We start from the raw sequence: 13,532 nt of genomic DNA on the forward strand, positions 1-13,532 counted from the left end.
ACGAGATAGACCCATAGTTCCTTTTGATGATCTGCATAGAATCACATTCTGAGTCGATTTATGCATGTCCGTCCGTCCGTCTGTCCATGTATTTTTGTAAACAAACTACAGTTCGCATTTATTGCCCTATCAAGATGAAATTTTGCACAAATCATTTGTTTGGCCCAAGGACGAACCCTATTGAAATTGGAGATAATCGGTCAAAATTTAGATATAGCTCCCATATATATCTTCGTCCGATTTGCCTTTTATTGTGCACCAAACGTGGAATATCAGTCCGAATAGTATGGAATTTTGCACGTACGATCAGATTGGACCTGAAAATAAGTATGCCAAATTTGATCGAAATCGGTTCAGATATAGATATAGCTCCCATATATATCTTCGTCCGATTTATGCCAAATTTGATCGAAATCGGTTCAGATACAGCTATAGCTCCTATATATATTGTTCATCCGATTTGTTATTTTTGACCTCCGCAGCCGTAATATGCACTCTGTAACAACAATATTTGGGGAAATATATCAAATACATCTCAGAAATACATTTGCTAAATTTTATCGAGATCGGTTCAGATTTGGATATAGCTCCTATATATAACTTCGTCCGATTTTACTTTTATTGTACACCAAACTTCTAATATTTGCCCAAATTGGATGAAATTTGGCACTAACGACCGAATTGAGTCTAGAAGCTAGTATGTCAAATTTGGTGAAGATCGATTCAGATATAGCTATAGCTCCCATCCTCATATTTGTTACCCACAGCCGTAATATGCACTCCGTAACAACGATATTCAAGGAAATACAGCTCAGAAATATATTTGCCAAATTTTATCGAGATCGGTTCCGATTTGGATATAGCTCCCTTATATATCTTTATCCGATTTCAAATTAATTGTGCAAGTACAAGTCCGAATTTAAATGATACAAATGCTTCGGCATGTTTAGCCCTTTGAACTTTAAATTATAATTGTAATCATAGCGTGTATGATTGAATTCTCCCATAAAAACTTTTAATTGTTATGCGCAGCTCTACTAAATTAGCAAAGTGGTGTAGGGTATCAAAAAGTCGGCCCCGACCGACTTAAAGACTTTCTTTACTGGTTTAATAATAGAGCAGTGGCATACTTTAAAATTATAATTTATTTCTGGTTTTAGAAGTTCAGGGAATACGACCTGAATTTATTGCAAAAGGAATGGATTGCCAATGTTATTTCTTATTATAAATCTATATTGTTATCTATTAATAACAATATAAATAAAGGTTTCCAAGCCGAGAATTCGGATTTGCCCTATTTCTACTCGAGCATGTCGAATTATCTATTAATATGAAGCCATTTATTTAAAAAAAATACCTAACACTTGACAATATGGAAGTAGAATATTAAAATAATGTGAATCAGATTGTTGTTTCAAAGTTATTTATAGTTACAAAAGCTGAACCTTTTGCAAAAGAGAAACTTGGCAAATTCAGAAATAGTAGAAGTTAAATTATATTATATCTTAAAATTCAATATTGAATTTTTGGATCTAATAAACAAGAGATTTTATTTTGCACCTGAAGTCTTAAAGCTACCTACAATAATAGCGCCAAAGAAAGTTATTTCAGATGATGACTTATCCGTTTTCCCCTCGTTCCAAATTTCCAAAGCTTATAAAATGCGATCCTGACTCAATAATAGCCCAGTGAAATTTATTACAGTGAACAGATCATTCCTCCGATTTAAATAACGATTTATTTTAGGAAAAAGTTTCTAAAATGAAAAATTGGTTTGAAAAAAATCTGTTTTCATGATTTCGCAAACTTTTTTTTAAACTTGCTTTCTTTGCCACAAAGATCTGACGCAGCAGAACGATAATTTTCTATGTTTTCGCTAAGAAAGACAAAGCTTTGAAAAAAAGTAGAAAAATATACAATACGGTATATGGGGAATATACAGCCATCGGCTGTAGTACAGATTCCCAACTTCAAATACGAAATTTGAAACAATTCCCGTTAATAATCTCGCTTAAATCATCAAAATACCGAATCAAGGAAGGTACAGTTATAGGTGGGCTATGCGAAGGGCGTGGACCTGCATATGTAATTTTTTGGTTTCCGGTCTATAATGTCTTTAAAATTATAAAAATATCGAATATTGGAAGGTGCCGTTATATGGAGGCTATACGAAGACTTGGGCCTGCATATGTAATGTTTTGTCATAGGCTGTAGAATCCATTTATATCTTCAAATAAGAAATTATTTTCGGTAAATAATTTCTCTAAAATCTTTAAAATACCGAATATTGGGAGGTACCGTGATATAGGGGCTATATGAAAACGTTAACCGGCATGGTCCATTTACGAACTTAACCTACCTATTGGCAATTTACACATATGTTCAAAATGTTAGCCTTTTATTTCAATTCGTTCGTGATTACAACAGACACACAAAGAGACGGACATCGCTAAATCGATGTAGATTTTTAAGTTGATCAAGAATATATGTATATACTTTGTTGGGTTTGACATGAGTAGTTCGACGAGTTACAAACGGTATGACAAAGTTAATATACTTTCCATAGTATGGTGGTGGGGGTATAAATTCAATACAAATTTGTGGAATCTTCTCAAAAAAAAAAATAATAATAATAATCAGAAAATACATTCCAAATTGTAATTAACATAAAATAAATAAATAAATAAAATATCTAATTTAGGGTTGTTCGATGATTTTTGCTGTTCTTACTATATCAGCCATAACTTTTTACACCCTCATCCTAATGGCTACAGAGGGTATATATCATTTGATACGGCTGAAGCGTGAGAAATTTTCAAAAATTTTCAAAAAAAAAAAAAAAATACAGCACAAAAAGAGAAAGAATAATCCGCAAACCTAACTGCAAATCAAGTGCGAATATGGACAATTTCGGTCCACGCTATCAATTACCTCCTCTACAAAGTCAACATTTTGAATAAGTTTAACTCTTATAAAATGTAATGTAGAGTCCAATTGTCTTCTTTTGTGTCTCGTACCATCGCTCGTTACCGTGATACTGGTAACGTAGCCCGACGTCAAGGAAGTGGGCGGAAGAAAACAGCAACATCAGCAGAAATGGTTCGAAAAGTAAAGAAGCAACTTGATCGAAACCCGCGTCCCAGTGGCCGAAAAATGGCTCGTGAGCTGAACATATCACAATATTCCATTCGACAAATATAGAAAAATGAGCTCGGCGTAAAGCCATTGAAATTTCAAAAAGTGCAAGAACTTACACCGCAACAGAAAGAAAATAGACTCAAAAGAGCTGAAGAGTTGCTTCGATTGGCCGAAAGTGGTGAACTGTCGAATTTGTTTGTCTCTGATGAGAAAACATTCGTTGTCCAGCAGTTTGTAAACAAACAAAATGATCGTGTTTATTTGCCAAAGAGGTCAGCTGAAAATGTGCAACTTTGGTTGGCCACCAGACCTCAAGCGGCGGCCATGGTGATGGTGTGGGCCACCATTACAGCCGATGGTCGCTCTCCGCTGGTATAAATCGACCGTGGCATTGGAATTAATGCCGAATATTATCGCGAAAATATTCTGGAGGGTGTATTAAAGCCTTGGGCAAGCATTTTGGCCGCTGACCTCGGTTACAAAATGAGGTTCCTCGCTTCATTTCCAGCGCATAATGGTCACCAAAGTCTTTGGATACCAATCTCTTGGACTATTGTGTCTGGAGTATTTTGGAAAGCAAGGTTGGGACTAAAAAATACCAAAGTGTCGATCACCTCAATCAAGCACTTCGCCGTGAATGGGCCATAATACCGCCAGAGCAACATTCGGACAGTTTCATTGACGGTTTCACTAGCCGTTTGAAGACCATAATTCTCGCTAAAGGTGACTAATTCGAGCAAATTTCAACTAATTCTAAAATTTGACGCTATTTCCATTTTTTGCTTTCATTCAATAAAAATTAAAAAAATTAAAAATTATGGCGTTTGACTTTTTTGCAGTTTTTTATCTCACCCTGTATAGTCCAAACTTGGCACGGCGCAATATTTAATTCATATTTATTTTGTTCCGATACGAAATTTACAATATTGGCCCATTCTTTCGGAACCTACTCCATGGAGGATCAACAACTTGAATTATCATAGGAGAAGTCAAAATAAATTTAAATAATCGAACATTAGCTGAGGGTGTACATCTGTCGGCAAAACCGACTAATACTTTTTAATTTGTGTATTAAACAATGTACTTGAATTCGTTTTTGTTGCTTGGAGTATTTACAACAAAATGTCCTCTAAGAACATTTTTTGTTTATTTTATTAGTTTTCAAGTTATTTCGCTACGTTGACTTATTTTCTTTAAATGTCCGATAGAACGTCGTATGTGCCACACATGATTTCGACAATTGAATATTACGAAAGAACAACCCAACCACAAACTAAAGCGGTTTGGTTAGTATTTCTCTTTTCTGAATTCAAATATGAAAAGTTGGATACTTCCCCCAGTGTGATGCGGTTTTCTTTATCGCTCATTAGTACTATGTTTTTGTTGCAATTTTATCTTTTGAGGAAAAAAACATATTTTTTCAGTAATTGAAAAAAGAGGACTCTGTTGATGTGGGCAAACCACTTTCGTAGGGGATTTTTGTTTTGCATGGTAAAGAACCAAATTGAGAAAGCGCAAAATTTTTGGAGACGCGGCTATATAAGCCATGACAAAGCGTAAATTTCTTCAAACGTTGTACAAAAGTGAAGCGAACAAAATAGATTGGATATCAGAATGGCAATGCCAGTAAAAGTTATTGTATTGCTTTTAATATTTTCAAAGCTATTCAAAGAAATCCGATTGGAGGAGGTTAGAATGTGAGTTTGCTTTAACTTGTTTAATTTTTAAAGTAGTTCCTCCTTTATTTTAGGTTGAAGCCATTGTAAAATCCCAGCAAAATGAAAGTTTAATAATCTTTGATATTCATGGCAAATTAAACGAGCTGGAGAAAAGCTTTCTCAACACCCATCGAATGCTTGAGGCCACCCAGGAGAATTTAACAGCCTGCTTACATGAAAACCCACAAATTAGTGGGATTTTGGAGAAAATTCACAAACTAGAGATGAGTGTAAAGGAAATTCGAGAGAGTACCAAAAGACCGGGTGACATTGTCATACAGCGGCGTATGGATGGTTCGGAAGATTTCTTTCGCCCCTGGGCCGATTACAAACAGGGATTTGGTAACAGCTCAGGAGAGTTTTTCATTGGCCTGGATAAATTGAATAAACTCACCAATTCCCGTCCCTATGAACTGCTGATTCTCATGGAGGATTGGGAAAATGATAGTCGTTTTGCAAGATATGATCAATTCATAATTGGCACCGAGGCTGAGAAATATATTCTCAAGGAGTTGGGTAAATACAGTGGTTCCGCTGGAGATGCTTTGTCATATTCGTTGGGTCAGAAATTCAGCACCAAGGATCAAGATAATGATTCGTGGAGCAAAAGTTGTGCTGTTGAATACACCGGCGCTTGGTGGTATAAGGAATGTCATCGAAGGTAATTATTACAATATGAAACTTTATAAATTAGATGTTGTAATTTTTGCAATTATCCTTTTTAGTAATCTTAACGGTAGTTATCTAAAGGGACAAACCAAGGAATATGCCAAGGGCGTGGATTGGGAACTCTTTCGAGGACATTATTATTCTTTGAAATTTGTTGAAATGATTTTGCGACCAACCTAAAAGTATTTCAAAAAAATTGAATGTAATCGAATATTTATTTTAATGTTTTAAATTAATAAATGCTATCTTAAAGACAATGGAAGTTGGAAAGAGTTAATGCATATGGTCGCGCGGCATTGGTTATGTTTAAATAGCCCTTTCGGAAACAATTTATTGCATATTGAGCATTTAATTATAATTTCATTCTTGAAATAATGTCACAAAGTTCTGCAAAAATTTTATTTTGGTTTGGACGAAATAGCGACCTGATTATAATAAAACAAAAATATTGCAAAATTTACAATCTATATATATAAAAATCAATTGTTGTTTGTTGGTAACGGAATCAGTTGGAAACGGCTGGACCGATTTGCATAATTTTTTGTACAAACGTTCGTCATACCCCGAGTTAGGTTTTTAAAGAAAAAAATATTGACCACGCCCACTATTACGATTTATCTAAAATCTTTATATTTGCCAAAATAGTGAAGATATCGGTTTGAGAATTATTACACGAGATGCTGTTGGCTTTCCATCCAACCCTAAGTACTTATTTAGGGGCTGAGGAACGCGTCTACTTTTAAATCTATCTCTCTATATGTAAAAGAAAGTTGTGTGATTTTAACGATTTATACAAATTCGGAATTGCCTCTTGGCAAAAAAGAATAAAATCCAAAAAAAATCGCGTATGTGAAATTTGAACATTTTCATTTTGACTTTTGAAATGTACAATATTAATGTTTTATATAGCCTTTTTTCTATTTTGACTCACTATTTTCGAATGTACATTTGTAGCGTTTTTTTTTTTTTTTTTTTTTTTTTTTTTTTTTTTGAATTCTAAAATGATGTGAAGGTTTTTTTTGGGTAGTAAAGCCACAACGGATAAAACTGTTATTTATGGATTTTATGTATTTATTCGTAATACCCAATAAATACATAAAATCTATAAATAACAATTTTATCCGTTGTCGCTTTATATGAAATTTCTAAAATCGGGAAAAATCGACAATTTTTCAATGGAATCGAATTTCAAAATATTAGTACATTCTACCGACAAACTTCGTAAGGACCTTTAAAAATTTGCCGCAAAAAAAAATCAGCGAACCAGTTGAAGATTCTTTTTCTTTTTTCTATATTGAAGCATTTTTTTATTGCTTTGAATTCTGAATGAATAATATTAAAAATGAAATGAGGGCGCAATACGATATTAAATGCTTTCTACTCCAGGACCTACATCGTGCTTCAGCTGGAAGATGCGAACACATTTAAACAAACAAAAATGACCAAAGAAGCGTTATGGGGTTAATTTCAAAAAGTGGACCTGCTTCAACCGATTTCAAGTATATTTCTTATGTTGAAAATTTAAGAAGAAACCATACTTGCAAAAATTATCACGTTTTGCTATCACAATCATATGATTTAAGGTATTTTCGGGGTCTTGGTCACTTTTTTCATTTTTTGGCCCTTATTTGACATCTTTGTTTCTAAGGGGGAAGAAAACCTCTTCTTATAAGTTTTTATTTTTCGGAAAAAGTGCGCATCTTAGTCTTGAGGCTACCTGGGGTAAAAAATCCTGGAGTAGAAAATCATCTTACAGATAATTATCCTCATAGGAATTTATTTAAGTATAGTCCCCACATTAGTATACCCCCAAGTCCACTTTCCCAACCAATGTGTGGTCAGAAAAGAAAATTTGGTATTCTATTGAATTTGAAGAATATTGGTTGGGAACGCAAGAGAATATTGGTTGGGAACGTAGATTTGGGATGTACGTCTATATGAAATAAACTCCGAAATGTCAATCTGGGACTCATTCAGTCGGAAATTGTGGCAGAAACATGAAAAAAATACGAAATTATAAAGTAACTTTGTTGAATCTCCACCGCACAATTTAAATGACAAACAATAAATGCCCATCTTACGGTAATCGGAGCAAAAGAGTAATTTTTTTGGCTATTCTGACAACATTCTGCCTTCAAGTATGAGGTGGACAAAACTGAATACCACGCAGTACGGGATTTTAAAGGTTGGAAATAAAAATTTCAAATTATAGCTAAAGCATTCAATTTTTACAATATCAAAAATTGAGCTGAATTTTCACATGGGGCTATTATAGATGTTCTTTATCATATAGGTATTAAACACTCAAATTAAAGCCTATAGCTGAAAAATAAAATCAGGCTATTCAAAATATCTAAAACCGACGGTAATTATAATTTTTGCCATGAATATTAATTTATATTTAGTCATGGAATCATTACTCATAATCAAGTCAATTATAATGGAGTCATTACTTATAATCAAAATTGTGCTGCCTACATAAGTCAGATCTGTGATTTATTATGCTTTAAAGGCTAAAAGTACGGGCCGGCAACGCGGACCGGGCCAGCTAGTTCAATATAATTCAAGGAAAATTAAACAATTTCGTTCGGGCAGAACTTTTTATACACTCTACCATTCGGAAGGAAAAAATTAAAAAAAAAAATTCCGTCGAAAAATACAGCTCAAATGAAAACCTTTATATGGTGGCTATACGAAGACGTGGTGCTAGATTATGATAGGCTGTAGTAACCATTGCGAACTTCAAATAAAAAATTTGAAACAATTCCGGTAAATAATGTTGCTTATGTCATCAAAATACCGATTCCATGGAGGTGCCGTGGATTATATGAAGACGAGGATCTACATAGACAACTTTCCGTCATAGGTTGTTGTCATAATAGTAATTTCGGTGAATAATGTCCCTAAAATCATCAAAATACAGAATATCAGGAGGTATCGTAATGTGGTGGCTATACGAAGACATAAACTAGCATGCGCAATTTTTTGTTATAGGCTGTAGTTACCAATATAAACTTTAACTTTAACTTAATCATAAAAATATCAAATAAGGGAAAGTACCGTTGTACGGGGGCTATACGATATCGTGGACCTTTATAAACAACTCCTTGTGTGGATTTTCAGACAATTCCATTGAAAAATTTGTCTAAAATCATCAAAATATCAAATATCGGGGAGTACCATTGTATGTGGGTTATACGATATCGTGGACCTATATACACAATTCTTTTCCAGGAAGTAAAGTACTCACAAGGAACTCCTTGTGTGAAATTTCAGACAATTTCAAAAAAATGTGGCTACAATCATCGAAATACCGAATATTGGGAGGTATTGTTTTATGGGGGACATACGATTTCGTGGGTCTATATAGACAATTCTCTTTAGGTGGTAAAATACTCCTTGTGTAGATTTTCAGACAATTCCATTGAAAAAATCATCAAACTAACGAATATCGGGATGTACCTCTATATAGGGGCTTTACGATATAGTGACCATTATAGTTCCTCTGCTTGACCTGCCTGCAGACAAATGTTAGATCAGTGCAAAATTTTAGATTGCTCTCCTTGTCTTTTTTGCCAAAAAAAAAAAAACAATTCCGAATTGGTGAGAGTTGTCAAAATCCGTCCGGGCATTCTTGAGATTTAAAAGGTCTAACTAACATACCCTTCTTTGATATATGAAATTTCTATACAGGGTGAGATAAAAAACTGCAACAAATTCAAACGCCATAATTTTTACATTTTTTTTTTAATTTTATTGATCATCAAATCAAATAGCATCAAATTTTAGAATAAGTTTAGATTTGTTCGAATTAGTCATCTTTGTCACGAATTATAGCCTTCAAACGGCCGTCACACGCTGCCCGAATGTTGTTCTGTGGTATTTTGGCCCATTCCTGGCGAAGCATTTGCTTGAGGTGATCGACACTTTGGTATTTTTTAGTGCAAACCTTGCTTTCCAAAATACTGCAGACATAATAGTCCAACGGATTGGTATCCGGAGATTTTGGTGGCAATTGTCCGCTGTAAATGAAGCGAGGAACCACATTTTGTAAGCATTCTTGGGTGGCGCGTGCTGAGTGCAATGGTGCTGAGTCCTGTTGGAATGTCCAAAGTCTGGGGCCAAAATTTTTGCGTACCCAAGGCTTTAATATATCCTCCAGAATATTTTTGCGATAATATTCGGCACTAATTCCAATGCCACGGTCGATTTATACCAGCGGAGAGCGACCATCGGCTGTTATGGTGGCCCACAGCATCACCATGGCCGGCGGTTGAGTTCTAGTGGCCAACCGACACATTTTCAGCTGACCTCTTTTGCAAGAAAACACGATCATCATTCATTTTGTTTGTTTACAAACTGCTGGACAATGAATGTTTTCTCATCGGAGAAAACCAAATTCGACAGTTCAACACTTTCGGCCAAGCGAAGCAACTCTTTAGCTCTTTTGAGTCTATTTTCTTTTTTTTGCGTTGTAAGTTCTTGCACTTTTTGAAATTTCAATGGCTTTACCCCGAGTTCATTTTTCAATATTTGCCGAATGGAATATTGCGATATGTTCATCTCACGACATCAGAAGAAAACAGCATCATCAGCAGAAACGGTTTGAAAAGTAAAGAAGCGACTTGATCGAAACCCGCGTCGCAGTGGCCAAAAAATGGCTCGTGAGCTGAACATATCGCAATATTCCATTCGACATTAAAGGTTCGGACCGGACGAACTAAGCTGTTCTTTTACTTGTTTTATTTTATAATCTCTGAAATAAGTTTATTAAATCGCTTATCGTCAATAATTTGATTTTATAACCAAGTTTTAACATCAAAAAGTTATTTATGTTAAATATGTTTTTTATTTGTTAATAGTTATATCACACAAAAAATTTAATTAAAAACTTTAATACAAAAAAAAAAATGCTTCAACGAAAACTCCTCCTTATCAGCAACCACATTTGGGTTTCAAAATCAACTCAATCGATTTCATGGAGTAGTTATATCCCATAAATGTCAACCAGTTGATGCCTTTGCCAAATTCATTATTGCCGTAGAGGCCATTGGGATTGCTGCAAGAAAAGTGGACATGCATTCACATGCATGATTATAATGTGAGGGTATATAATGAAATATTAAACCCCCCCTTACCATTGATGACAATCCTTGTACCACCAGGCTCCAGTGTAACGAATAGCACAATTGCCAACCCATGCATCGTTGTCACGATCGATTGTGGTGAAATTCTGTCCCACCGAATATGACAGCGAATCTCCAGCCGATCCAGTATACTTACCCAAAAATTTTAGTTTATAATTCTCGCCTTCGCCGCCCACAATTATCGAATCATAATTGGCATAACGTCGATCTCCATCCCAATTTTCCATGACACACAGCAGTTCATGGGGACAGCTATTGGTGCGACGACTTATCTCGTCCAATCCGAGGAAAAAATTGGACGAATCGCCGAAACCACGTTTGTAATCCGACCAGGGCCGATAAAAATCCACAGAGCCATCGGTACGCTTTTGTATGGTAATTTCGCGGCAATCGTCCCAATTTTGCATTGAAATTCCGATGAAAATATTCAAAAGCAATACCAACAAAAATGATATCCTCAAGGAAGATGATGTCATTTTAAATATTTTTCTAGTGCTGTTAGTTTTCTCCAAGTGAGAGAGAATTGAATTCAATGCTGTTGTCATACCATCTGTTGCTTTTATACAAAAAATTGCCTGCTCGAAAATTTGGTTTATAACTGTTTATCTGCTGATGTTTTTATAGCACGCTTAAAACGTGCCTCAGCGTAAGGGTGTCGAACTGCAGAGATAAATGTCGGCAGCTAGGAATTCAGCAAACTTAGTTTAACCCCAACGATACATGTGTTACTGCGAACCTAGAATTTATACTCAATATAGGTAAGGTCTTTGCTCTGAAACAATATTGGAACGATAAGAAAGTATTTGAGAAATTGAGAAAGTATTTTGAATGTAGAAAACCATTTGAAGTGATATCTTTTTGGGCCCTCTTTTTATGGCTACAGATGGTTAACCAAAATGCACCATATTTATACCTTCCTACGTGAACAGGAGGGTATATTAACTTTGTCATTCTGTTTGTAACATATTCGTCGTAGACCCCATATTTATCCGTCTGTCTGTTGAAATCGCGATAGAGCCCATATTATTAGATGTATAGCGTCGAAATTTAGTAGGACAATTTGTATTGTATCTAGTATGGTTAGTATTGAGAATTAGATATGTCTGTCCACGTTTTGGTGTAGTCCCATATAACAGTAACTCTCGACATTCGGTATTTTGTTGATTTTTGCACATTTTCCCACGGATTTGTCTAAAAATTGATATTTGTAGGTCATAAGAGTTTCTAGCTCGTGTGGCGAAACATTGCATGTATAGGTCCACGTTTTGGTTTAGCCCCCATATATAACGATACTCACCGATATCCGGTATTTTGATAATCCTAGTCACATTTACGCACATAATTATTTCAAATTTGGTATTTTTGAAAATTTGATAAATGACAATCCTTAAGGTATAAAATTGTCTGTAGAGGTTCCCGTTTTTGTATGGCCCCATACAACGGCCTCAATCACTTTGTGGTTTTTTGATAAGGTTAACTGCATTATCCCAACGGTCTAAGTGGTATATGAAGTTTAAAGTGAAACACGCTTGAGTTCAGATACTTTTATATTAAAATGTTTCGTTTACCCTAATATGGAGGGTATTAAATTTTTGGCCCGGAACTTAATGTTTTTTTCTTTACTTTATAAACCAGTGATTCTTGAAGCAATCCGAAGCTCGCTATCAAATTTCAAAACTCTATATTAAATCTTATGAAATATTCCTATTGCAAACATAGCGAAGGAAGCGTGTTAGACTTTTACTTCCTATTGGTGATCTGCATAGAATCACATTCTGGATCGACGTCCGTCCCTCTGTCCATGTATTTTTGTAAACAAAAATCAAGATAAAATTTTGTACAAAACATTTGTTTGGTTCAATGGCGAACCCTATTGAATATGGAAATAATCGGTCAAAATTTAGATATAGCTCCCACATATTTTCGCCACATTTGCATTTTATTGTGCACCAAATATTAATATTAGTCCAAATAGGATGACATTTGGCACGTATAACCAAATTGGGCGTAGAAACTAGTGTGTCAAATTTGATGGAAATCGGTTCAGATTTGTTATATTTCTCCTCCACAGCCGTGATATGCACTGCACTCGTAACAACGATACTCGGAGAAAAAATTTAAACATATAATAATTTTGACAAATTTTATCGAGATCGGCTCAGATATGGATATAACTCCCATATATATCTTGACTAGATTTCAAGTTTATTGTGAACGAAATGGGTAATATAAGCCCGAATTGCATGGATTTCGGCACATACAAACGAATTTAGTCTTGAAGAAAGTGTATCAAATTTGGTGAAAATCGGTTGAGATATAGCTAAGTCCCATATATACGTTTCATCAGATTTTTCATGAGATTTTCCGTAAAATACTCTCCACAACAGCGGTATTTGGTGGCAGCTCTCATAGAAATACCTCTGCTAAATTTTATAGAGATCGGTTCAGATTTGGAAAAAGCTCCCACATATATCTTCATCCGATTTCATTCAAATAGGATGGATTTAACTCTCATAAATTCCCCATAAAGGCGTTATATTTTGCTCTACTATACATGCAAATACATAAACGACTTTGGTCTTTCTTCACATTTTTTTTTTTATCTACAAACCGAATACTATTAAATCTACTTTGAATTATCCTGTTTGGACATTAAATTTAACAACAGATACGCTCAACTTTGGTAGTGGTTTAAGGGTTAATATTAAATCGTTTTTCTCTAGTAATTCAATAAATTTCGCCTGAAAGTATGCTAAATTTTTTTTCTGATTTGCTTTCTGCCTACAGGGTAACAAGACAACAGTCAAATGTTCGATAATAATGACATCTATTATGATTATTAATACTGTTGGACTATATT

The 13,532-nt window shown here is 34.8% G+C and overlaps 2 protein-coding genes across 2 annotated transcripts; one reads left to right on the plus strand and one right to left on the minus strand.

Moving 5' to 3' along the window:
* The first annotated feature begins 4,678 nt into the window (after window positions 1-4,678).
* LOC131800524 (ryncolin-4-like) lies at window positions 4,679-5,787 on the plus strand. The gene is made up of 3 exons (XM_059120634.1): window positions 4,679-4,827; window positions 4,889-5,517; window positions 5,582-5,787. Exons 1-3 carry the CDS (start codon window positions 4,753-4,755, stop codon window positions 5,703-5,705), a joined length of 828 nt encoding a protein of 275 aa, XP_058976617.1. The 5' UTR covers window positions 4,679-4,752; the 3' UTR covers window positions 5,706-5,787.
* Window positions 5,788-10,422: 4,635 nt separating this feature from the next.
* LOC131801705 (ryncolin-4-like) lies at window positions 10,423-11,243 on the minus strand. The gene is made up of 2 exons (XM_059120636.1): window positions 10,664-11,243; window positions 10,423-10,584 (listed from the first exon to the last, which is right to left on the minus strand). The coding sequence occupies exons 1-2, from the start codon at window positions 11,215-11,217 to the stop codon at window positions 10,461-10,463; spliced, it is 678 nt and encodes a 225-aa protein (XP_058976619.1). The 5' UTR covers window positions 11,218-11,243; the 3' UTR covers window positions 10,423-10,460.
* Between the last annotated feature and the right edge of the window lie 2,289 nt (window positions 11,244-13,532).

The sequence above is a fragment of the Musca domestica genome, unplaced genomic scaffold (genome assembly GCF_030504385.1).
Source record: "Musca domestica strain aabys unplaced genomic scaffold, Musca_domestica.polishedcontigs.V.1.1 17, whole genome shotgun sequence".
Lineage (NCBI taxonomy): Eukaryota > Metazoa > Arthropoda > Insecta > Diptera > Muscidae > Musca > Musca domestica.

Excerpts from the sequence above, each read along its gene's own strand:
- LOC131800524 (XM_059120634.1), top strand. The coding sequence starts at position 4,753 with ATGGCAATGCCAGTAAAAGTTATTGTATTGCTTTTAATATTTTCAAAG. Across the intron at positions 4,828-4,888 it reads AAGAAATCCGATTGGAGGAG|GTTGAAGCCATTGTAAAATC; the intron begins GTTAGAATGTGA and ends CCTTTATTTTAG. Across the intron at positions 5,518-5,581 it reads TATAAGGAATGTCATCGAAG|TAATCTTAACGGTAGTTATC; the intron begins GTAATTATTACA and ends TATCCTTTTTAG.
- LOC131801705 (XM_059120636.1), bottom strand. The coding sequence starts at position 11,217 with ATGACAACAGCATTGAATTCAATTCTCTCTCACTTGGAGAAAACTAAC. Across the intron at positions 10,585-10,663 it reads TACAAGGATTGTCATCAATG|CAATCCCAATGGCCTCTACG; the intron begins GTAAGGGGGGGT and ends CTTTTCTTGCAG.